The sequence below is a fragment of the Austrofundulus limnaeus genome, unplaced genomic scaffold (assembly GCF_001266775.1).
Source record: "Austrofundulus limnaeus strain Quisiro unplaced genomic scaffold, Austrofundulus_limnaeus-1.0 Scaffold6, whole genome shotgun sequence".
Taxonomy (NCBI): Eukaryota; Metazoa; Chordata; class Actinopteri; order Cyprinodontiformes; family Rivulidae; genus Austrofundulus; species Austrofundulus limnaeus.
Window position 1 is genome coordinate 1,330,145 of NW_013952408.1, and position 25,260 is coordinate 1,355,404.

The 25,260-nt window shown below is 38.5% G+C and overlaps 1 protein-coding gene across 7 annotated transcripts in view; it reads right to left on the reverse strand.

Annotated features, from left to right (window-relative positions):
• Nucleotides 1–110: 110 nt before the first annotated feature.
• The window catches only part of asic1c (acid-sensing (proton-gated) ion channel 1c), a 103,797-nt gene continuing 78,647 nt past the window's right edge, over nucleotides 111–25,260 (reverse strand). Inside the window, exons 1-12 of one of the 7 annotated variants that reach the window (XM_014029853.1) lie at nucleotides 17,864–18,327; nucleotides 16,870–17,639; nucleotides 12,043–12,193; nucleotides 11,161–11,288; nucleotides 5,978–6,128; nucleotides 5,817–5,873; nucleotides 5,233–5,386; nucleotides 4,943–5,034; nucleotides 4,517–4,596; nucleotides 3,473–3,544; nucleotides 1,356–1,408; nucleotides 111–372 (exon numbers count right to left, since the gene is read on the reverse strand). In XM_014029853.1, coding sequence (XP_013885307.1) covers nucleotides 294–372; nucleotides 1,356–1,408; nucleotides 3,473–3,544; nucleotides 4,517–4,596; nucleotides 4,943–5,034; nucleotides 5,233–5,386; nucleotides 5,817–5,873; nucleotides 5,978–6,128; nucleotides 11,161–11,288; nucleotides 12,043–12,193; nucleotides 16,870–17,511 — 1,659 coding nt within the window. In that variant the 5' untranslated portion in view covers nucleotides 17,512–17,639; nucleotides 17,864–18,327 and the 3' untranslated portion in view covers nucleotides 111–293. Of the gene's footprint in view, nucleotides 373–1,355; nucleotides 1,449–3,472; nucleotides 3,545–4,516; nucleotides 4,597–4,942; nucleotides 5,035–5,232; nucleotides 5,387–5,816; nucleotides 5,874–5,977; nucleotides 6,129–8,899; nucleotides 9,028–11,160; nucleotides 11,289–12,042; nucleotides 12,194–16,869; nucleotides 18,330–25,260 lie in introns of those variants that run through there. The other 6 variants (XM_014029861.1, XM_014029846.1, XM_014029876.1 and 3 more) reach the window with 6 other exon arrangements.

A 25,260-nucleotide genomic window follows, 5' to 3' on the forward strand; every position in this document is an offset into this window, starting at 1 on the left:
CTATATCCACCCTGAAGGTTAATCTTGGACAATATCTGGTCTCTCTCTCTCTCTCTCTCTCTCTCTCTCTCTCTCTCTCTCTCTCTCTCTCTCTCTCTCTCGTTTTGTTCTTTTTTGTGGGATGATGTATTCTATTTCTATTCTGGCATTGTCGAGTTGTACTATTTTTGAGCCTCCGCTCGATCTTTTCCTGGTAAATTCTCAAAATATTTCACAGTTTGCTGGCAAGTCTCCAGGTGAGCTTTGGATCGCCCTAACGTTATGCCGTCAACAAGCGAACTCCTCAAAGTTGCCTAAAGTCGGGTGACGAGGTAAGATGTTCGGCGTGAATCCGAGGCTATCTGAATGACTCCGGAGGGTGTCACAGGTGCTCTGCAAAAACACAGGTGAGGGAGAAGGGGGCGGGGAGGGAGAAATTAAGGGAGGTTCAGGGAGGAGAGATGCAGGAAGTGATGTTGACGGTGAGCCACAGGTAAAATGGAAGCCATCATGAAGACATGGAATTATTTTAAACGTAAAAAAGGTGAAATTAAGAAAAACAAAAACAGGGACAATTGAATGTGAACAAACACAAGGAGAGGATGATAAAGTAAAATAAGGAAGAATATATTAAAAAATATATATTTAAATGAAAAATAAAAGAGATTTCGAGGTTCAGCATTACATTCATTGAACAATGCGTTAAAAAATATTTAAGGATGTTGGGGTGATGTGAACAAAAGGAGAGAGAAGAAAAAGAAAACAGCATACTTTTAGTCTGGTTTTTGCACTAAAAAAGGACAGTTCTATGTTTTCGGAATTTAAATAAATTAAATCTACATTCTCCTCTGAATGTCCCATTAAAACTCTGATATTCATGACAAAACCATTTGTGACAACATCACACCTAATGATGTCATCCGGCACGAGACTTAATGCTCTGCCTCTCTGCACTGTAGGGAGGAAAAATAAATCAATAAATCTCATACGGTTAAATACTTTTACACAGTACAGTAAATATACAATCAGTTTTCTGAGAAACAGTGCACTTTGACTTATACGTGGGGAAAAGCATCATTATTTAGTGGACGGAAAAGGTTCTGTACAGTGCAGAGAGAAAATATCTTTATGGGAATCCAACCAACTCTTGTCTTTAGCTGAGCCCCCCAAAAATAATAAAAAATCAAAAAAAGGTACACAAACCACAGCTGACCTTCACCGACATGACATATAAAATTCTTATTGGAGCTAATTAATCACCTCTGTTTTTATTGACTGACCAAATATCCTCACTGAGGAAATGATGTATGAGATGGTATGAATGAAAGAGGGAGACAGCATGGAGGGGAGCATCTATTATCAATCAGGTGTGCTACCTGGGGGCATGATTAGGCGTGACACCAGGGCTGGTTGGGTTCTCTGGAAAGTCCTGGAATAGACACGATGAAAAGAAAGATGGGTGAGGGTGACTGAAATGAAAGAAACACAATGTAAAGTTAAAAGTTTTAACTCCTGGGGAAGTAATGTGGTTAACGAGGAGTTTTCCACTTCAGTGTGAACAGAAACGTGACGCTTTTCTTCCTAATAAGCAGCGGAAGCAACAAACTATTTAATTCCTTCCAGATAAGCAATGGGGAAAATGAAAAAAAAAAAAAAAGACTTAAAACAGTGTAATTACAGATAGCTGAAGTGAAGATATGACAGAGAAATGAAATGCAAATGTTGGAATGCCTGAGGTCAAAATTCATGTTACTGTGAAAAGATAATAAAAATACAACTAATTCAAGATGAATTATATGTTGCAGTTTTTTTATGATTTCTGTAGATATCGTACCTCTCACTTAACTTGAACCAAAGTTTCAAATCTTTTTCTTTAAATAATCACATATACTGAGTACCTAAATCTGTATTTTTTGCAGAAATCAGCTTATATTGTTGCTTAAAACAGCTTCTCACAATTACAGACATGTATGACCAGATGAACCAGCGTTTCACATGGTACTACACTGAACATAAAAAATGTATATATACTGGAAGTGAGTTGAACCTTTGATATGAATGGAACAGAGGACAAACAATAACAAATTGTGTGAGAAAGCATGTGTGTTGCCCACTAAATAAATGCTGCTTTTCCCATCRATTCATTAAGAACTCCCATAAAACCAGACTTAAATGAGATCCTTCCTTAGTTCGTCGGCTCATGCTCACTGTTTATGCAGTATCTCAACTTTGCAACGAAGAATGATTGTTTTCTACAATTTCCTCTTTCCGCAGCCAATAAATTTGGAACCTGAGGGAACTGAGGCTGCAAGAGCAAAGTGCTCATGCAGACATTCAAAGAAAAACTGGAAATATTTAACCCGCATATGCATGTGGAGAACATGCAATTTCAAAACAAWAAGGTCAAAACTTGAGACCTGACAGACCACACAGGTAGCTTATAATAAATTCTTCGTTATAAAAACATCTAAACAAATTAACTGCTTCTTTTCTTATTTTTTCTGCACCATTTCTTTTCTTTTTTAAAAACAAGAGATGAATGTGATAAAACAAGAAAATGGTTTCTTCTGACGTGACACTGGGAATAACGAAACCCATAAACATGAGTTTAAAGTGCGACTGCAGTTGGTTTGTTTCCAAAAAAAATCCGAGTTCAGTTTTATTTTCTTGCTGTACTCAGATAATCAGCCACTTCGTTTTGGTTCCGAAGCGTGTGCTGAACAGACGCTGACTGCTAACATTAAGAAGGTGATTTCTGCAATAAATCATTTCTTAAAAGCCCCGTGGAAAAGTTAAATAACCATTAGGGGGAGGTGAGATGCTTCACTGTGAGCTCAAATAAAAAGCGGTGATTTAGGAACAAAATGTCTTCTGTTTCAGAAGAAAAAAAATTGGTTTTGCTGCTTTAACGATTTTAAAAACTCATAAAATGGTAATAAAGTCTTGAGATCTCTTGAACAGCTTCTTTGTTATTATTCCTCTTTCTTGTGAATCCTTTTTGTAATCTCAACAAAATATATAAAGGAGTAGAACAAAACTGCAATAACCGCTGGTGAATTTTCTTATATGATATCGGGTGACTTTAAAAAGCTTCAGGAAACAGAGTAAAGGGTGTTAGTGTGTGGGATAAACTGGAAAATAAGGCTAATAACATCTGAAAATAAAAKAAGTTCATGAGTAATGAAGAAAGTGGAGTAGGAAAGGTCAGTTCGTTAAGATTTTTCACCATATGGATTAATTTACACTGCTTTTCATAATGTAAACACAAAYATGTGTTCCCATCATCCTGTATTGAAGCATGCTTTCTTTGAACTCCACTGTCTGTCTGAGATCTAATGGGCTCATAAAATTTGGAGAGGCTTTTATTTTTCTTTCTGATGGTATTTGCAACAAAAGCATGTTGAGGTGTCAGACATCTTTATTGTTCCTGATTTAATTCCAATTGGATTCGGAGAGGATTAAAATAATAATACAAAAAGAAATAAAAAATTACCAGATTGTCACTTTGACAACGCTGCGGTCGTTTCTTGCGCAACAATTGACCCAAGACCTTATCTTTAAACACCTGAATGCAAGAAGAGATGAAAAAAAAAATGGTTAACAGATATAAATGCATTACACTCAGTGACATCCAGTAAAAAAGAAACATTCATTTTTGGCMTTTTTTTTGGTAAGATGACAAGCTGTACGCTGCGCTTTTCAACTAAATACAGTTGCTGCCACCTCACTAATGAAAATGTCACATCTTGTTTCTCTGCTTTCTGCAAACCGAAAAGGGGGGGGGGGGGTGAGTTTCAGAAGGGTTGTACTACAATGACTTAATTACACTGTGAGGTGGTTTTGTCTCAGACAATCATCATTGRCAGCACTTGAATCAGCAGAGTCGTTACTACATTTGGACTCAACCAGGGAGAAAAAATATCTCAACTTACTTCCTGTGAAAAAGCTAAAAATGCATTTCACAAAATACTGATCAGTTTAAAAATCTCTCCGTCCGTCCATCCAATAGGAATGAAGACAAAATGCCATAATGTYTCAAAATTGTCTTTGATCCAAAAGATGTTTACAGCAACTCTGTTTCTAACAGTGATTTTAGATAGCATTGTTAAACAAAAAATAATCAAACAAAATGCACAAATGCACCTTCTCACCCAGYGCTGGTGTGGAAGTGTTTAGGATTCACACACTAAAACTGAGCCGATTTCATACAAGAACTGCTTCCTTGAAACATGCTTATGCTTTGGCTGCATCTGAGTAAATCCAATTTTATAGCAAAATAAAAGGCAACCAAACATGACATTCAGAAGCCTCATCTACTATTATTAAGGCACAATTACAACAACAACAACAACAACAACAACAACAACAACAACAACAACAACAACAACAACAACAACAACAACAACAACAACAACAACAACAAAATAAAAAAACTCTGGGGTAAATTTTATTATCACAACAAGCAGTGTTGTGTAAACATAGAAGTGGTCAAAAAGACTGAGGGTTTGTTTTGATGAATAAAAAGACCAAACTTCACCTCATATAGGTAGTCGAATATTTCCAGTATTGTCAGAACACTGGCTCCAATAAACAGTCCCATCTGACCTCCAATGTCACCTACGGAGAAAGAGATTAACAGATACAGGCAGGTACAATAATTGAACAATGATGCGTGAAACCATTCCCAGTGCTGTCACATCTGATTCAGAGGAACTCGTCGCAATCAGAACAGAATTGACAAAAAAAGTACAAGCGGGTCCAAGTTTTCATCAGAACCAACCCTGCTGCCCTTGCAAGAGCATCAGATTGTGAAAGTGTTCAGCCTATCTTGCGAGTTCAAAGAGGAAACCTCAAAGCATCAGCCACGAACATGTATTTTTTTTGTGTGCCTGAGATCTGCTGAGTGCTGATACCAAAGTCATGCACGTTTTTTTTCTGCCCTGATGAAATGCAAAAATCTTACCGAGAAGCCCCGCAATTTCATATGCCTTCTTCTGCTCAATTTTCTCATAATTCAAAGCTTCAAAGAAGATGTCCAACACCAATATATTTTCTCTGCAAAGAGGACAGACAAGAGCACAGCCAGCACATGTTACTTCCCGTGACTTTTACAGAGCATCCAAAGATATTTCTCATTTTCTATCAAACTTTCTCTCATTATTGTTACATTGAAGGTGAACGATGGAGACTCAAGTCATGCTGTGTCGCTGTCTACAGAAAGAAGAGGTCATTAACTGAGTAACTAATACTTACCCGATATATTGCTCAGTTTTGTTGAATTTCTTAGCCAGATATTTAGCAGATGCCTTACTGGGGATCTTAACCATGGACAGCTCCTTGCCATAGCGAGTCATGTTGCAGGGGGTCTGACAGACACAGTAATCGTTGTCTTTCTCTACCAAAAAGTCTGTGGACGATCAAAGTCATGGTGATATTGTGATCTCTATGAAATATCAAACAAAACCTGCCTTCAGCAGCTCTCAGTTTGTGCTAAAAATATTGCTGCATAAAACAGAAATACACTCGCTGCCATCGTTCACTTTCCATGAAAGCAAATAATGACTGAAGCTGTAATGCTGCAGAGGTGGGATAAAAGGGGTGGGTGGGGGGTATACTAGTGGGATTTATTTGAAATCAGTGAAGCACAGTCACATAACAAATCTTCATAATGGATTTTTTAAACAATAACTTCATAACTTTGTTTCAGCACTATCTGATAGTGAACTAATTCCACGCTGAAGAGGATATAAGTGTTATCTAAAGCCTGAAATGTGCTTGTAGCAGAGCTGAATGTTGTTAATGAGAAAAAAATGAGACAATAATGTACATGGGCTCACCTAAAGCTGGGTCGGCACAGTCTTTGTACTGCTCAGGCGTGCAAACTGTTGAAGTCCCTGTTAGAAGTAAAATGAAGGTGATCAATACTTATATAGGAGCGACGGGAGGACACAAAATTGCCCCCCCCCCCTCCACACGCTGGGCCTGGCTGAACTCGTACCCGGCATGTGAACCATCCTGCAGTTGCAGTTCTCCAGCAGGTACCGGGTTTCACAGTCAATGCGGCACGCAGTGATGCTGTACGTGGAGAAGTAGTCAGACTCTATCGGAGTGGACTTGCAATCTCCCCAAGGCGGCGGGAGGTACTGAAGCTGAAAGGGCAAGCAGCACATGTTTTCCCCTCAGTATATCTGCTCACAGGATTACACCAAATGTAATCAAATGTAAAGCCCAGTGCAACAGAAGTAAAACTAAAAAGAAGACAACAAGCAGATACGAACACAAAACACAAAAAAATAAGAAACAGATGCTTTCAAATCAAACTGTGCACTGAGACAGAAGTCATACAACATATCCAGTCAGGACATTTCTTTTGCTCGTGTGTAGCAGCAGCAAGCAGACATCATGCAGAACATCACCGATGCAGGTCTAGTCCCTGGCATGGAGCAGAGTACCATGGGAGTAGAGGCAGGTTCGGTAATAAGAACCTTKATTTCAGACAGGACACCACAATCAATGGACAGATTTTACAACCCTGACGACAAAGGTCAGAGCAAGAAGCTGTAAACACATTTCAAAACCAAACTATTAAATTAATTCAATAGATTTTACACAATATATGTAAAACATTATCAAATAATATATTGTAAATACCTGTATAATGTATTGTATATTTCATAAAATTGGGAATGCAATTTAAAAAATCTATAWATTGTTTGTTACAAAACCACACAGTTTTACGATGGAGTATTAGGGTCACACTACATCTTTTAAAATTTTTTATTACGATTAAAACGTCATGATACAGTATTACGAGAATAAGGTCAATACATTACATGTTCATTTTCTGCTCCTGGGTTGACTCGCACCTGCCGTGGACAGCCTCTAATCTGTGTTTATGAAGTACTGTAGTTCACAATTACTTTTGGGTCACTGTTAGAGTAATATTCTTCCATCCACATTATGTGACAACTAAATCCGTCAATGCAGCATTTAATTGCAATACGGCTTCAGATTATCATATGAATCTGGCTACTGATAATAATTTGATGCTGATGTACTTGAAAGATAAAGTATTTCCTTATTTGTAAAACCAATACCAAAATTTAACTTCATAAGATCAGGGGCGGAGCAGACAGGTAGTTGGGGTGAGAAGTGCCACTCCTGGCTCCTGATTGGCCACCCCAGGTGCCAACCCCAAATAACTGACAAATTAGTGAGGATCTTGGATTCTGTATCTGCATCTAGTTTTTTTATTCTCTGATACTACTGTACAATATCCATTTTCAGTTTTTTATATTAAAAGTTGTAATAGTAATAGTATTAGCATTAGTTGTTAATCTGGGATTAGCATTGGCAGTTGGCATGTGATCAGTCTTAGCTACTCCAAAACAAATTTTATCTCAAGTCAAAATAGCTGAATTGTAGCCTTTTAAAGTTTGCTGTGGTGGCCATTAGCATTTAGAATATGGTAAAGATTGTTTTCTGCTACTTCTACACTAATTATCAGTTTTGTATGTCTAAAAATGACTGAATAATACATTGTGAATAGCATTCAGCAGGTTTTTCAGATCATTCTTAACTATGATTATTTCTTAAAATAGATGAATTAAAGTAATTTGGGATTAGCCGTGGTGACCATCTTTAATTTTCAAATCCAAAATGCTTTTCTAAATGTATCCCCTTAAAAAAATACCTTGGCCACCCCTTGAAAAAAAATCTAGCTCTGTCCCTGCACAAAATGCTAAACATTCCTCATTATAGCAGTGTTAAGTCTGCTTTAACATGTAGGAGTTCACATAATATTACAACTTTATTCTTGTAATAGTGTGACTTTATACTTGTAATGAAAAAAAAAAATCTTGTAGTGTAACCCGAATACAGTCATACAGTTTAGCCTCATGATTTTAAGAATAAAGAATTAAGTGGATGGTTCATTAGGACTGTCAAGGTCCTTACAATTATGATTAATCCACGAAAAACAAAACGAATCAGCAATTAAATCACATCTGTTTAATTTTGAAGATTTGGTTAATTTAAAATAATAGACCTGTGGAGTGATGTCATTTGTCTTGTGTGTGCGTGCCATCTATTTAGAGCTTCCTTTTTTAGCAACACAGACCTCTAAACACAAAGAATGATTTTATTGTTTTGTGTGCAGCTATTGATTTGATGACAAAGGAAAAGAAAATAATTACGCATGAATGCCTGCGAGGTCTGTTCAGGTGTTTTATTTTTATTTCTTTGCATTTACTGTAACTCCTAATTGCAATGGGAACTGACCAGCAATCAATGCTATCACCACATTAAAGTCTTGATCATATCCACCAGCTCTGCCAAAGCCAACTCTAACAATCGAACAATCATTTAGTCAATGGAGAGTGACGGAGATAGAGTGCAACTCGTTGATGGACTAGATTTAAACTGGCAAACATGATTAAGCTTTTATTGAACTCACTTTCTTTCAAACTTGCAGACTCTCATCCTTGGGTATACACGGGAGAAAAAGCCTTGCCTGGTGCAATGCATTCCAGGTTATAGACTGCAGCCAGACTCTTCATGGAAGATAAACTCTAATGAATCACACTGTCTGGTCCTTTCATAACTCAAGGCTTCAATGGATTGCTCCACTGAGACATAAAACCAAACGCAAACAAAAGATGCTTACATAGAAACAAACAAATAAAACCAAACAAAAGCTTTGTTGAGGGTTGAGACTTGGATAAATTGCTTAAAGGAACGAAAAATATCAGCTGCTTGTCACCAATTAACAACATGAAGAAGACAACAACAACAAGGACACACTGYAGCCACACAAAGGAGTGAAGGACCAGCAGTTGGCAGTGAGAAACTAAATGAGAGTGTAGCGTTTTAACAGGACAATATTTGTAGCATGCAGCAAGCTCAGTCACACATACGCTACCCTCTGCTCTTGGGTGGAAACGAATGTTTGGAAACCGGGGGCGACCCCGAAGCCCAGCTCATGGAGGAAAGGAGGCTCTGWCTGAGAATGAAGCTGTACCTTTATGCCGGCCTCATACGACGTCTCATCTAGGGGGGGTGAGGGGGTGAGCCCACATCATTATCAAAATAAAAAGATATGCAACAATGAGATCAGGAAAATGATGTGTTTACAATAAAWCCAAGTGACTCCCCGTGATAACGTTGCAGGATTGGAAGTTCATCCTTCAGCCACAAAGCTTTAGGCCCACGGGTGACTTCCGTCTGGCCCGCCTAAGGAGCCCCGCAAACTCTCTTACTTTTACTTATTAGTATTTCTGCATTATTTATTWCACATTTAGTCAGTCGTACAGTAKTACTTTGCAGTGTTTAGAAGAGGACATGTTAAATTRTTGATTCTATGCAGGAAAAACCACGTAGAGCTCAGTTAAAGAGTTTGTTTTGCTCAGCTGTAGCAATAAGACAAGTAACATCACGTTTCGTGTTTAGTCAAAGTTAAACATGAAACATTAGTTACAAATGACCCTTTGAGGGCCACCATAATGCTCATGTGGTCCTTGATAAAAATCAGTTTGACACCCTTGCTTAAAGCAAACCTTTAGCCTTTAAAAATCACTCACATTTGCTTCTACTTCTGCTGTCAGGGAGAAATTTTGTAATGTGATTAGTAAACCTGAGTCACCTTTTACAGACGGATGAATGATCTGTCCAACCTGAAAACTAAAAACATTCATAAAAAAGAAACCTCTTTTGTTGGTTCTTAATCAGGTTCCCCGAGACTTAATGAGCCATTGTTTTGTGGTGTCCACGTGTCTGTTTCATAAGACCAGAAATATACCTCRGTCATCCCATGCTAATGTGCTCAAACAAGCCACATTTTACATCATTTAGTTCATGCTGATGAAGCGACCAGGTTGATTACCATTTAGAGCAAAACCATTTAAATCTAGCTCCATTAATTGCTAAAGTGAGTTAATTTGATTTACAGCTCTCGTATTCATGACTTCACAAGAACAGATTGTGTGGTTGAGATTTTAATGAGTCTGCAGCGCAATTAAAAAAATGCACTTGAACATAATGCGTATTCATTTTAATAATTGCAAAACCTAAAATCTGATGCAGCACAGCTCCTGTTCTTCACACGGGGCRTTTGTTTCTTCTGTCCCTGGATTTGACTGAAAAGTCAATGATTATTGTTTGTCTTGTGGGCTACTCTGGTGTGAACAAAAAAGACTTGATCTGAATCTGCTCGCCCGGCAACGTCACACAAGAGCTCCACAGTGTCGTTAGATTTCAATAGGAAATCCATCTGAGCTCACTCTTATGGCTTTCCATGAGGACTTTCTGATCAATTCGAGCTCTACTACAGTTATTACTTTTCATCCTTCTCTGAGGGTGGGGAAGCCACAGTTAGGGCTGCAAACTTTCAACATTCAACAAACTTGCCACAGGCTTTTCTTCTTCCAGTGAAATTGTGCCCTTAAATCATGGTCTACTTTTATAACTGAACAAAAAATAAATAAATAAATAAAAAATAAAAAGCCCCAGGCCATTGCTCTAATCTAAAGGTGCAGCTTCTAAAAGCTGCTGGAGCTGGAAAAGCTGGCACAACAGAAGCTGGTACTTCTTTTTTTATGCTTTCTCAGAAAATCTAATTTAATTTGATTGCTAAAAAGCAGTGTATTTAGGCTGATTATAGCTGCAGATACTTAATCACAAGATATATTTAATTGTATATTTTAATAAACATTTTAAAAATATTTTCAGAGTTATGGTGTTAATGGCTAAAGTTGAATTTTTGAGTGAATTCAGATCGAATAAAGCAGTAGAGACAATTTTCATAKACTTCAAAAAGCTGATTTATACTTTAGCTACACTAAAAGGAGGGAGAACTCAGTCTGAGATGCCAAATATTTCTGCAGGCTGTCAAGTCTAAAATGTGCTTGGTTTTGAGAGGCGCAGCATGCTTACATGCTAGCATTCAACCATTACTCAGCCCTGGTCTGTCAATATTCCACTGCTGCTATAATTCCTCCGTTTCATTTAGTGAATACCAATCAACTCCCGTTTTCCCCTCACGGGGACATCTGTGATCGGATTTTGCTCCACGCTCCGTGAGACAGAGATAGGTAATGGATGCTGTGTTGCAGGGATTTTTGGGACAAACACTGAATGAAAGCGAAGCGAGAAAGCGGTCAACGTGGAAGGCCGATCGTTAGGTACCAGTTGCTGCTGACATGACACAAAAGTTTGAAAACCAGGGGCCACACCAAATCCCAGCTGGTCAATGAAGGGGGGCTCGTCCTGGCTGTGGATCTGAACCTTGATGCCCGCTTCGTAGGACGTCTCATCTGTGGATACAGCACGCCAGAACATATAATAACAAGTGTGGTCAAGTTCTGGTCTGCRATTTTTCTTATGTGGTCTAATGTTACTGGAGGGGATATGGTTTCCTTGTTTGGGGTGTGGCCTACTTCACTTGCTCTCTCTCCTGYKAAAAAGAACTTAATAGCATTGGAAAACTCTCCTGGTTAGGAGGTTAATCACTTTTGATTGCAAGACTCTGTTTACTTMAACAAGATGGGTTAGAAAGGTCCTGTATGGTTTGGTTAGTAAGGCTGTATCATTTCAAAAAGTCCAAAATACATGTACATCTGTATGTATTAGTAAAAAAGAATGTGAAAAAAAGTGTTGTCTTCTGAACCAAGCCACTCTTTAAGGATTTTTACAGTTCCCAGTTGTTTATGAACAAGGTGTTTTATTGTGAAAGGTGATATAATGGAGGTGTTGGTGTTTGGGTTCATTCTAAACAGRTTTACAACCCAAGATTTATTGCATGTTGTTTAGTTTATGATTGTACGGCCTGTGGATGTTATTGCACATTGTAAACAAGAATCAATTAGTGAGTCAGAGCGATTTATTAGATCTGATGTCAGTGGAATACCTAGAGAAACAAATCCTAATATGCTCAAACAAAGACCTTTTTTTAAATTTATTTTTGATATGTTATCCAGAGAAACAACATGATAGAGATATTTCCATTAAAGGATTATACGGGGTAAATTAAAACTGGTAAGATAAGACACGATTTTAATTTGCACTGACCTGTTTCTCCCCAAACCGGCAGATATTCATCCTGCTGGATGTCCAACATGATTTCCAAGCCGTTGCCTGTGCCACCTTTTAACGTCGTCAACAAAGGGTTGCCATCTAATCCCGAGTTGAAAGTGTAGCATTTCCCATAACGTGTGTAAATCTGCAAATAGAACAGACACAAACAAATGTAAAAAAATAAAATAAAATAAAAAATGTGCAATTAAAAACGTTGTACACAGAGCTGTGGCCAGCTGTGCGCAGATGTTTTACATGTCATGGCGTAATTGTGCAGAACAGGTAATAGCTGCCGAAGTTTCCTGATGATCAGAGAAAGGAGCACTGGCTCTGAACATGCACCTGGCTTTGATTGGACGATTTAATGAGGGCACCTCAGCAGCAGCCGCACCACCAGCCATCAATCTTTATCTAATTTCACTCCAAACATCCCCTGAGTGATTTAGAGTGAATGTTCTATTTTGCCATCAATTAATAAAGTTCTGAGTGAAAAGCTCTCTGGTCACAGTTAAAAACTCTGAGCTGGAACTGAATCAATGCCAGTACAGCTCAACAGTTCCTAATGTTTAATGTGTTCCACTGCAAACTGCCGTTCAAAAAAAAGTGCAGATTTATGTTATTAATCCAATTTGCTGAACTGTAACTTTTGCCTCGGTTTTCAAAGGTGACATATCGTGTTTTCAGCTTTCAAACTTGCCGTTTCATCCACACAAGCTGAACCCACGCTGGTGTTTGATTAAAAAGGCTTGGAATTTTCAACAGCGCTGAGAGTCTGAGTGTAAAATTATCAGTTTGAGATTTGATCTGAGCGTGAAGCGAGCTAGATTTGTAACACRATGCAAAAGCAAACGGCGGTGTGAAGCACTACTGTAAACCACAGCTATTTTTGTTTTTCATTATTTGCATAATTATGTAGCAATGTGCTGGTTTTGTTCACAGCCAACAAAGACATTAAAATGGAAGAAATATACAGTATATGGCACTATTTTTAAGATGGCATGCCACAATTGGCCCATTTGTGTTTTGGTTTATATGGTGCCGGCCCATGCAGGGACCACCTCTGGCAAACTACATCTGGGCTGCAAAAGGGTCATGCTTTGCTGTATCTGGACCGAGTGTTAAATGAGACATATTCAAATCCTTCTTTTTCACATTTAAATCATTCAGTTCTGGTCTATATAAAGTGGAACTGCAATGCTTTGGTCTGAATTCCTCCTTATTGTAACTCCACAAGCCCCTCTTTCACCCCTTTTCTGAGGCGTGTCTCAGATCAACTCGTTTTGATACTGTCTCTTTAAATACAAACGAGGAGCTTCACAACTCGCTCCCCTCCAAGCTTGAAACTGTTTATTTACAAATTAATAAAAGTATGTCAACAACAAAAGACGTTCATCCAGCCTATCATGTTGGAGCCAGACTCTCTTAGTGAGAGGAGAATGAAGACGACCAAATTGTAGTTGGTAAGCCCTGATCTTATTTGGTAATCCTGTCACAAATACTGTGATGTAATAGTTTGGAAAAAACATCATAAAGAATTGAGAAAATTGAACGGGTTGAAAAGTATGACCCAAAAAGAATATAAAGATATCTATGCAACATCGGGAGAGACTAAATTAAACTTTTCTGCACTACTAAAACCCCAAGAACAAAACAGAATGCATTTAATGTCTAAAAAAAGTGGATTTTGCATATGTTCTTTTTTAAGAGTGTCAGTGCATTGTGAAGACCAGGGGTCAGATTTATAAAACTGGCGTACGCACAATTTGAGCTCAGAAACTTGTGTACGCCACTTTTCACGTCAAGGTTGTGATTTATAAAATCCAAACTTGATGTGAAAATGTGCGGTGCCTCACGCCAGCTTTGACCCATGTGTACGCTCATTTTGGAGACGTGAAACTGCGACACAGATGGTGAAGTGAGGAATTAGAGCCACACTGTGTAATGATCACTGTCAGAGATTTAATTTACCTTCATAATCAGACTTAGATTTTTATTCAACTTTATCATCAGCTTTCTTAACAGTAATATTTATGCTTCTGCTGCTGAGCCACGAGGACCTTTGAAATAAAAAAAAATTAAATCTTAAATAAAAGTTCACGTGCGCAACTCCATTCATCTCCTTCCTCCTCAGACGACCCTGACCCACAGACCCCTCCCTGACCCACAGACCCCTCCCCAATAAGAACAGCAGGACAGCAAAAGTCAAGCTTTGGATACACACGCTGGGCGCATCCACCTCGCCTTCATGTTTAAAGTCCATATTTGTCACGCGCGTGCGGGGATTGGGTGGGTGCGTGCATGCGTGTGTGTGTGTGTGTGCGTGCGCGGGGTGGAGGTGTCTGCTGCGGATAACAGAGCAGGCAGGAGAGGGAGAGGATGAGGAGAAGAGCGGTGGACTTATTTCTAATTTTATCTGACATTTAATTTAATTTTTATTGTTTTTATCATCCTGCAGTCTCTGGGAGAAAATTAATTTGAAGCTGAAATCTTTTTTTTATAAAAATCGTTAGATTACTCTAAAGCAAAATGAGGGAAAATCTGTGTCAATTACAGACATTCTGTTCATGTGAGCAGCTGTCAGTCAGCACCTGTCAACCTCCAGACGCACGACAGAGCGTGTCTGAACCAATCACTTTTGTTAGCATTGATCAGCTGACTGATTTAAATACATCTTAACATTCATGAGATACTTTGCATTGACTGTTTATGGTTGAATGTGGGCGTGTAGAGGGTAGAACCTGAAGCGGGACCTCGTGCGCAAACTCTGATGTGCGGCTGTGATTTATAAAGGAAAGATGCGCAGAAACATGTGTACGCACGGTTTTATAAATCTGAAATATTTTTTTTTGGCGTACGCCATTTCCGCCTTTTGGCCGTACGTTCACTTTTAGTAAGGTGTCCACGCAATTCTTTATAAATGAGACCCCAGAACTGGGCCAGACAAATTTTGCTATGTGGAATGRATGTAAATCCTACAAGTGTAAAAATGGCCCAACATTCCAACTTCTTGGGATTTTAAACACTTTTGCAAAAAAAGTTTAAAGAGCTCCATTTCATGCACAAAGTTGGGCTGTAGTAAAGCGGCTGTCAAAATTATAGCCCAATTAGCCAGCCTGAGTCATTATGTCTACTTAATGATCCCAGCTGTCCAAATATTTTACCCAACAACATATCATACCACAAGGAGCTGAAACAATGTTCTTTTTTATTTCTTTCTGTGTTTAGCCAATTTCTAAAAACCATAAAAAGGCATAGCAAGTTTACATCACGATCCACTGGGCTGTGTTAAAAACATTTGTTGGCAAAATCTCAACGAGCTGAGGCAAAGTTGATCTCTGGAGATCAGAGTCAGTGTTTCATATCCAGACTCCGATGCTGTTAGACACAGTTTTATGTCTTTTACCCCTGCTGGTTGCATAATGAGGTCTCCAAAGTGAATTGAAACTGTCTAACTGGCGACTGGTTTAAAAAATTTAGATGGAAACTTAAACAAAATAAGAGAAACAGGCAGTCACACTTCAGCAGCACCATGAGAGGCTTCAGATACATGCACAGCTTGACTCGAAAAACATGACCATCTCCTGCTGACTTCTTGGCCAAGAAGACAGATTTTTAATATTGCATGTTCTCGACACTGGATTTAAAAAGAAGAATAAAACCGTGAAGCCATTATGAGCATCTAAACTCTTGCAAATACTTCACTTTTGCTTATGCCTGTATCAATTCTTGCTTATTTTTATAATCAAAATCTTGCACATTTGATATCAGTTGTAAACTTTAATTTATGAGTCAATGCATCAAAATAAACAAATTTAAAAGGTGAAAGATAATACTCGATATTTATGCATGAGCATTCCTCATTGGAAAGTTCTTCCTTTTACTTCTATTAGTATTTCTGTATTATTCATTTCACATTTAGTCAATTGTACACATAGTGTCTTTCAGCGTTAAAGGACGTGTTAAAACGCTGTTTCTATGCACAAAATACCACATAGATCTCAGTTATTATTTTCACACAAGCATAGCAATGAGATTAGGAAYGTAACATTTTGTGTTTAGTTGAAGTTACCCACGAAACATCGAAGTTAATGACAACTGGCCCTTTGAGGGCCACCATAACGCTCATGTATAGCCCCTCTGTGATGAGTTTGACACCCCTGGTTTAAACACTTCTCAGTCAATCTGCATTCCCAGTGTAATTTTTTCACTATTTATTCTGCAAGTGTTTTGCATATCATAAGCCACCTAATATTTATTTTCACAGATATTAACATCTAATAGAGCAGGGCTGTGTTTTACTTCCACTTTCCCCATTTCATTTACTCAGAAATGAATGTCTGAAACAGCTTTGGAGCTTTAAATGGAAAAAGTGCAACTTCCTCATGCCCCGCAGATGTTTAATTAGAAAAGCTAAAATTTTAATTTGGACTGATCTATGATGTCTGAATTATTAATGCCCAGACTTTTCCTCCTTGATATTGTTACCGATGTACTTTTGCACTGCAAGAATTCATCAGTGAGCACAACTAAATAAATAAAGCAGTGTTTGAAAAAAGTTGTCACTGATGTCATACAATAGACATAGTGACAATAATGTATTTATTTTATTGTTTTTTTAGAGGATGTCAGGTTTAATGAGCAGGAAACTGTCGTATCTGAGCTGCGAGAAAACAGGACCAGCTTGTCTGCAGCTCCTAAACATCAACACCTCGCAACAGCCTGAGGAAAATCTTGCTGTAAAGGAGCTGTATCAGATGAATTATTAATACGCTTTGTTAACAAACACCTGACAAACACCATCTTTCTTTGCTCTCTACATACAGTGCTGAAGTTTTTGTGGGTGCAGTCCTCCCCGCGAAACTTGCACTGCAGCAACATGTCTTCCAGCTGGTGGCCGAGGCGATCCATCATCTCTGTGGTATTGACGTGATGATCAGGGGCCGGGGTGTAGTTCTGGAAGTCCAGCAGTCTCAGGAGAGCCGGTTTGTGGCTGTCTTTAAGGATGGACAAGCTCTTCTTTATCACTGTGTGATTTGGATACATGAGGTCCATCCAGTAGCCACTGTGGTACAGGTCATCCTTGGTCAGGCTGGATGCACGAAACACATTCTTATTGCAGAAAGTCACCGCCGGGAAGGACATGTTGTGAGCCCAGACCATGTAGATCTTGGTGATAGCAGGGTAGGACATGAGATAGAGGATTCTGTTCCAAGACCAGGTGCACAGCAGACTGATGCAAAGAAGGAACGCCAGGCTCCAGATGACCTGCTGAGGTTTTGACTTGTCAGGACAAAAGATGAACTTCACGCCATGGATTTTGGTCCTCCTTATGAAATTCACAGTAATCTCTCTGAGTGGCGCCTGAAGCGAGCTGGACTCTGCTTGATGAAGAGCGCACTCTTGGGCATCATTTGTTTTGAGTGGCCCCAGGGCAATTGGTTCAGACGTGGGGGCTTTAACCATTATTGCGAGCGCTTTGTGATCAAACGCAGTCTCTCAGAAGATCCCACGTTTCACTCTCAGAAGCTTTTACAGGCATCACTCAGTTCGTGCGTCCAAAAACTCCAGGCAGAGGAGACCAATGACCAAGACTGAAAACAGAAAAACTGTGTTGTTGGGTGGGGAGAGGAAAAGTAAATTGGGTTTACATTATGATTCCTTTATCATAAATGCAGCTGAATCACTCCGGTGACAAAAATATCCAGCATAATTATCAGCAGTGCTTCATCAAGAGATACACGGACGTGATAATTGCAGATGTGAGCGACGGCTTCACTCCCAGAGGTAATCACTTTGAAAATCCAAAGAGACTTACCTCTGTTGTTCTGATCTTTCACTCCTCTATTTCTCTCTCCAGTGCCAAAAAATACTCACAGGTTTCGGTGGTTTTTTTTTTTTTTCTGTTTTGTTTTTTCCCCTTGTAGTAGCTGACCAGAACTCAGTTCCAGGCTTTTACCACAGATTGAAGAGGATTCCTTTAAGCTCACTGACTTGAAGCCCGCAGAAAGGAAAATAAAGCTTGTTGCCCCCCACCACCACACTCTTCACACACTCTCTTTTCAGTCGAATGGAGAATGAGGTGGAGCCAGTGGATGAAAATTGTTTTTCTCTGGTGATGAAGTAGACCTCCAATAGTACAGAGAGGCAGAGAGGGGTGGTATTGATCAAAGAAGAAATGCTTATCATAAAGAAATTCTGCAAGGGAAAAAGATGAAGTCTGATCTGCAGCTGGTTTTAGGATCAATAAATCCACATAACTAATGAGGCGAGGCAGACGACTGAAAAAATAAATAAATAAAAAAAACACTGTAAAACTCTCCCTTTTTTCTAAATGTGTCAGGAATATTTAGCACGGCACAGTTTTTTTTCTTTTACTCGTTAAGATATAATTTAACAAATTCAGATTAACAAAATATGTCGTGATGACTGCAGACGTGGCTGTTATTAAAATATTTTTTTCCCTGTTTCCATGATAGTGTCACATTTCTTCAGGGTAAAGAACTCAATTCCATACTCTTCTTTTTTTTACATTACATGTGAAATATTATATCTTATGTTCTCTCATTTCTCATGCAGATAAAATCTTGTCTGTAATGTGAGAAAAACAACAAGAAACTGATGACAGGGCTTACTGGTATCTAGCCATGAAAATATGATTACTAATCCATTATTTAACTATCATTTAATTGCAAGTATTTCATCATAAACACAACAAAGTCAAGATAATAATCTCAGTATAACAAAAGTGGTATAATCGAGAGTAAATATTGGATATTTTGAAGAATGAATTATCTTGAAGATAAAAGACACGTCATTAAATTTGAAACAGAGTTGGCAAATAAATGGATTCTGTCAATGCAAGACTTAAGCAGGAAATGTATGACACAGTCTTCATAAAACCACTTCATGATATGCTTTTTTGTAGAAAGTAAAATAAATTAATAAATAAATGAATAACAGCTCAGAATATTAATAATAAATAAATGAAAATATGAAAATATGAAAAACACAATTCAGGAAAAACTGTGTAAACTGAGACCATTCTGTGTGTTATGTACATGTTATATTGCATATAATGTGTATGATGTGTTGGAACATTATATAATATATGTGTATGTGTATATATGTCTATGTATGTGTGTATATAGACATACAGCAGGTAAAATAAGTATTGAACACGTCACCATTTTTCTCAGTAAATATATTACTAGAGGTGCTAATGACATGAAATTTTCACCAGATGTTGGTAACAACCCAAGTGATCCAAACATACAAAGAAATCAAACCATAAATGTCCAGAAATTAAGTTATTTGTAATAATGTGGAATGGCACAGGGAAAAAGTATTGAACATATGAAGAAAGGGAGGTATAAAAAGGCATGGAAAGCTAAGACACCAGCTGAACTCTCTCAGTAATTAGAAAGCAAGCCTGCCCCTTGTCAGTGCAARTTAATATCAGCTGGTTCAGTCCCAAATGATGGCCAGGTATCACACAAGAACCATCAGATGATGGGTAAAAGTAAAGAGCTCTCTCAAGACCTTCACAACCTTATTGTTGCAAAGCATAATGATGGCATCGGTTACAGAAGAATGTCTAAACYTCTGAAGGTTCCAGTGAGCACTGTTGGGGCCATAATTCAGAAGTGGAAAGAACATCATTTCACCATAAACCGACCACGACCAGGTGGTCCTCACAAGATTTCTGACAGAGGAGTGAAAAGAATTATCAGAAGAGTTGTCCAAGAGCCAAGGACCACTTGTGGAGAGCTTCAGAAAGACCTGGAATTAGCAGGTACGTTTGTTTCAAAGAAAACAATAAGTAATGCACTGAACCACCATGGCCTGTATGCACGCTCACCACGCAAGACTTCACTGCTGAAGAAACAGTATGTTGAAGCTCCTTTAAAGTTTGCTGCACAACATTTAGACAAGCCTGTGTAATACTGGGAGAATATAGTCTGGTCAGATGAGACCAACATTGAACTGTTTGGATGCCAGAATACACATCATGTTTGGAGGTCAAATGGCACTGCACATCAGCCCAAAAACACCATACCAACAGTGAAGTTTGGAGGTGGGAACATCATGGTGTGGGGCTGTTTTTCAGCATATGGTACTGGCAAACTTCAAATAATTGAAGGAAAGATGAGTGGAAAAATGTACAGAGACATTCTTGATAAAAATCTGCTTCCATCAACCTGGATGATGAAGATGAAACATGGCTGGACATTTCAGCAAGACAATGAGCCCAAACACAAAGCCAAGGAAACTCTCAGTTGGTTTCAGAGAAAGAAAATAAAGCTGCTGGAATGGCCCAGCCAATCACCTGACCTGAATCCAACAGAAAATCTATGGAAAGAACTAAAAATCAGAGTTCATAGAAGAGGTCCACGAAACCTTCAAGATTTGAAGACTGTTTGTGTGGAAGAATGGGCCAAAATCACACCTGAGCAATGCATGCCACTAGTTTCTCCATACAGGAGGCGTCTTGAAGCTGTCATTGACAACAAAGGATTTTGTACAAAGTATTAGATAAATTTCAGTAAGTGTGTTCAATACTTTTTCCCTGTGCCATTCCACATTATGACAAATAACTTCATTTCTGGACATTTATGGTTTGATTTCTTTCACTTGGGTTGTTACCGACATCTGGTGAAAATTTCATGTCATTAGCACCTCTAGTAATATATTTACTGAGAAAAATGTTGTCGTGTTCAACACTTATTTTACCAACTGTATTTTATAAGAGGAAATGTATAAATCTTTGTTTTTTGTTTGTTTTTTAGGGGAAATGGATAGTCTTTTGTGTTTTTTTATATATAATTTGTTGGACCCCAGTAAGATTAGCTAATCTACTGCAGCTAATGGGGATCTTAATTTGCATCTATCTCTAAAGTGCACAGAATTACATTTTAAAGAATCTGAGTGAAGTTCAGTGCACTGTTGAGAAAAAGTGCAGCACTCAGCTGGAAACCTGTGATCTCTGATCCCTCAAATGGCACCACACTAAGAACAATCCTTCATCTGCAGCTGACAGAACAAGGGATTATTTTGGAAAACATTTCTCTGCTAGTACAAGGGCCTATTTAGGTGGCATTTGGGAAAGTGTCACAAATTCCACTTAAATCTTTCCAATGCARAAAAAGAAACCTCCTGTTAACCTTGCCCAGAGACTCCATCGACTTCTCTGGGCTCCGATGAATCTGGGATGGATCATCACACAGTTGGAATGAATTTGGTGGCAATGATTCATCAGTATTCCAGAGCATTCTTGAAAGAATTGCATGCTGTGTGCTTCAGATAGAAAGAAGAAAAGAGGAACATCCAAACTGTTATCAGCAACAAAAATAAAAGCCTCTTTATGTGAAGCCAAATCATTTGATTTATACCTCACATGGACCAGTCTGCCCAGAAAGCTCATAATTTTGGATTATGAATGGAAATAAAAAGGGTGGCCATTATATTTATGGACAAAATAGGAAATTCATTGCAACATATTAACACAATGTGAAACAGTTTTCCATGACCAGAGGAGGTATATGTAGTATATTAATATTAAGCATCTAAATACTGTACAACAAAGGGAAAGTAACAACTTTAAGACTTTGGAACAAAGTGATGTTTTTCTGTGTTTTCAGAGCTTGCAGGCAGTAAAACTACTAAATGAATTACCAGAATCTGTTCCCCAAACAGCAGCTGTAAGTCATGTCAGCACCAAGCTTTTTCTCCATCTTACAAGCTAAAGAGAACATCGCTTTCCTTTCACTCTTCTGTGTGAGGACTTGTTTATTAAATGAGAAAAGAGGAGGCTGTATTATAGGGTATATCTCTTAACGATAAATAATATGGGGAGGCTATAATTTCATGTCAGCAGTAAATCTACAACTACATCAGTTTTATGAAACACGCAAAAAAGATGAACTTTAACACTTTGCAATCAGATCATATTAGCGTTATAGTTGGCTGTGTGGATTTCCTCTGCTATCTGTTCCTGTAAACACGTCAATAGACATGAGGAACGTTTTACGAGGGAGTTAATTGCCTGAGATCCTTCCTCTGGTTCAGACTCAGCGGGGGTGTGATCCAGAAGCCACTTGTTGCCCACAGAATGCCTCATCAGCAGTTTAAATCAAAGGGCCATTTCATTACGCTAAGCTCCCACAGTTACACACAGCCTACACAAGACAATCATCATAAATCTTTTTAGCGTGTGCTATAAGTGTGTTTCACAGCAGCTTTCCAACCAAGGACTTTAGTTTGTTACTCTACCAAACGTTTGACCTAAAATGATTTCAAGTGACAGGATTTGCATTTTTGATTAGAATATTGCATTTACACGTGAGCAAAACAAGTAGGACCTGGGATTCTCTGGGTTATTCAAGTAACATATTTATCACATGCTAATGAAAGGTGAAAGCAGACAATATTGTCTTAACCCATGCCTGTTGTTTGTTTGTATGTCTATTTGTTAGCAAAATGTTTCATGAACTAGTGGATGATTTCTAATGAAACTTGCAGAAAGTAGGCTTTGGAGTCAACCCAATTCAACATGGCCACCACAGCTAATAGAACTTATAAACACAAAAATTGTCTGTAATTCAGCCAGTTACATACTGAACTCAAATCTGGTAGCTGAGACATACACAACACGTACTTCCAGAGCTGTTCATTGCATGCTATCTTTGTTTAAAATGTTGGCATTGACTGTTGGAGTAAACCTTGTTTGTCTGTTAAAAACAGCTGACCAGAGCTGGCCCAAGGCATAAGCGACCTAAGTGGCTACTTAGGGCCCCGCAGCCACTAGGGGGCACTGAGACAGAAGAAACTGAACTGACCATATTAACACTGAGATGGGCGTAATGGAYGCGGKGTACGYGTGGGACATGTCCCCTTCACTTTCTGTATCTGTACCCTCTGTCCCTCGCACTTTTTTCAACCTGTACAGCTGTTTAATCTGCTATTAAGATGCGGTAACGCAGTTTTCCGAGCCATCTTTAAACGTACCATGAGAACGCGGTGCCGGGTGAACACCTGTGGATCACTGAGGGGTGCAGAGCTGGCTGTCTGTGAGTTCTGGAGGAGAATGGCCGGTTCTGTCGGGTCAGGCGRCTGCTACACAGTCACTTATGTTTTTGTTCTATTACCCCATAAAATACTGCTGGTACTGACGCAGTCGCCTTCACAGCAGCTGCTGGATGAAACTAACGTTCAATGAGCGGCCCCTCCCAAATTGGAAAACAGAAAGAAGAAAGGTGAGACTTGGTTTATGAGATAAAATTGCTTTACAATAGCCTGATATTTATAAAAAGCTGCTTATTTAATAATCTTTTAGAAACTTATTAGTATTTTTATTTGTAGGTTGCATGATGTCATGTTAGTTTTGGTTATAAATAGATCCTTCAGTAAATTTAGGTGATTATCATAATTACACCTGTTTATTGGGTAAAATTATTAATATTCTTATTTTAAACATGTAGTTGAGTGTCGGCACTGCTTGGGACAATGTCATGTGTTACAAATAAAACTAAATCAAGAACAGAAAATAAGTAAAATGGAACTCTAAACTCGATTGATAAATTATCCCATTAATTTCCTGACCTTGGCCAGCAATGAGTTTAAAACCAGGATGATTCATACATAGAATAGTTGATGAACACGTCTCTAAAATAATTATGAAATCAAGTGTTTATTTAAGGTAAAAATATGTTTTGCAACCTGTTGTTACATGCTTCTAGACAATAACTTTTACACTGGGTACTTGATTGGCAGCACCTGGGGTTACCAGAGGTTCAAAGTAAGTGTCAACAGCAACAACAAAATAAGCTGTTTCACAGTGGCAGAGAAGATTTAGCTCATTTTTCATGTGTGCAATAGGGATGTCCTGATCCAGATTTTTTGGCTCTCGATGTAATCCAGTTTTTTTAATGATTAGTCTTTCCGATACCGATCCGATAGCTTTATTTCTTTATTTCTTTCCAAGTGGCAAGGTTGGTAGAATTAAAGCGAGCCCTGCTGTTCGCACCATGAAAAACATCCAGTTTGCAGATTTTGCAAGATGCAGTTTCAGCATTATTAACTACGTTTACATAGACATAAGCAATCAGATTAAACGGCCATTGGGAATAAAAATGTGTCATGTAAACACCCCATTTGGATCATTCTGACCCGATTCAGCTCGATCCGAATGAATTTGTAATCGGAATGAAAGAGGTGGTTTATGCCGATTGATAATCCGAATGACGTGCATGTAAAACACTTAATCTAATCATCTCATTCTGATTGCGGAAAACTGACCTGACTGTGCATGTCTGCTGACTTTCATCCACCGGTTTCAGCTCTTTTTTGGAGGGAGGAGCAGAAGCGCTGTTTCCAGCAGCACAAAACATTTCTCATTCAATAAAGAAGGAAGACACACAGCCTGCGCCACTTAGAGAAATATAAAAAAATAACAAAGTCTGCGCATCACCAGCAGCTGAACCAGAGAGTGCAGTAATATCTCCACCATTATTAAAAACCTGTTGCAGGTCCATTCTGAGCGTTCAGAAGCTGTTTGTTTATATTCATGACGAAAGTAGAACTTTTTCTTAGGGGAAGTTAGCAACTGCGCATGTCACTGCTTCTATTCTGAATAAAAGCCCGATGCATGTAAACACTCGTCATGATCGGATTGTGCCCATGTAAAYGATACATTCTGATTATTTAATCCCAATACATTTCAATCTGATCAAAGAATTTTGTGCATGTAAACATAGTTAGTGTTTTCCATTGAAAAGTGTTCCCACACTGTGGATATGGTTGCATACTTGTGTGCGTCCTGACTTCTTAACGGCAGTTGTAAAGCATGATGATGCTGAAAACTGTCGTGAAAACTGGATCAGCCCGATCACATGACTAAATCCGACTCTATCCGATTTTCCAAAAATGGCCATTTCTGTCACCGAAACCGATACTGAGTATCTGATCGGGACATCCCTAGTGTGCAACCCACATATTCGCTTTACTGCTCATCCCACAAACGCATGTTCCTTACAAATGTGGAACCATTTAAAAAGGAAATTTATAGGCTTTCTAAAGATATAAGATTTATTGCCAAGAAGCATTGGGCCTCATGCAAGAACATGTTCGTATTCTTCTCCTAAATTTCTCTTACTTTTGTTCGTACAAAGGGTTCGTACGAACATGTCACGTCAGATTCAACAAACTCTTCTATCT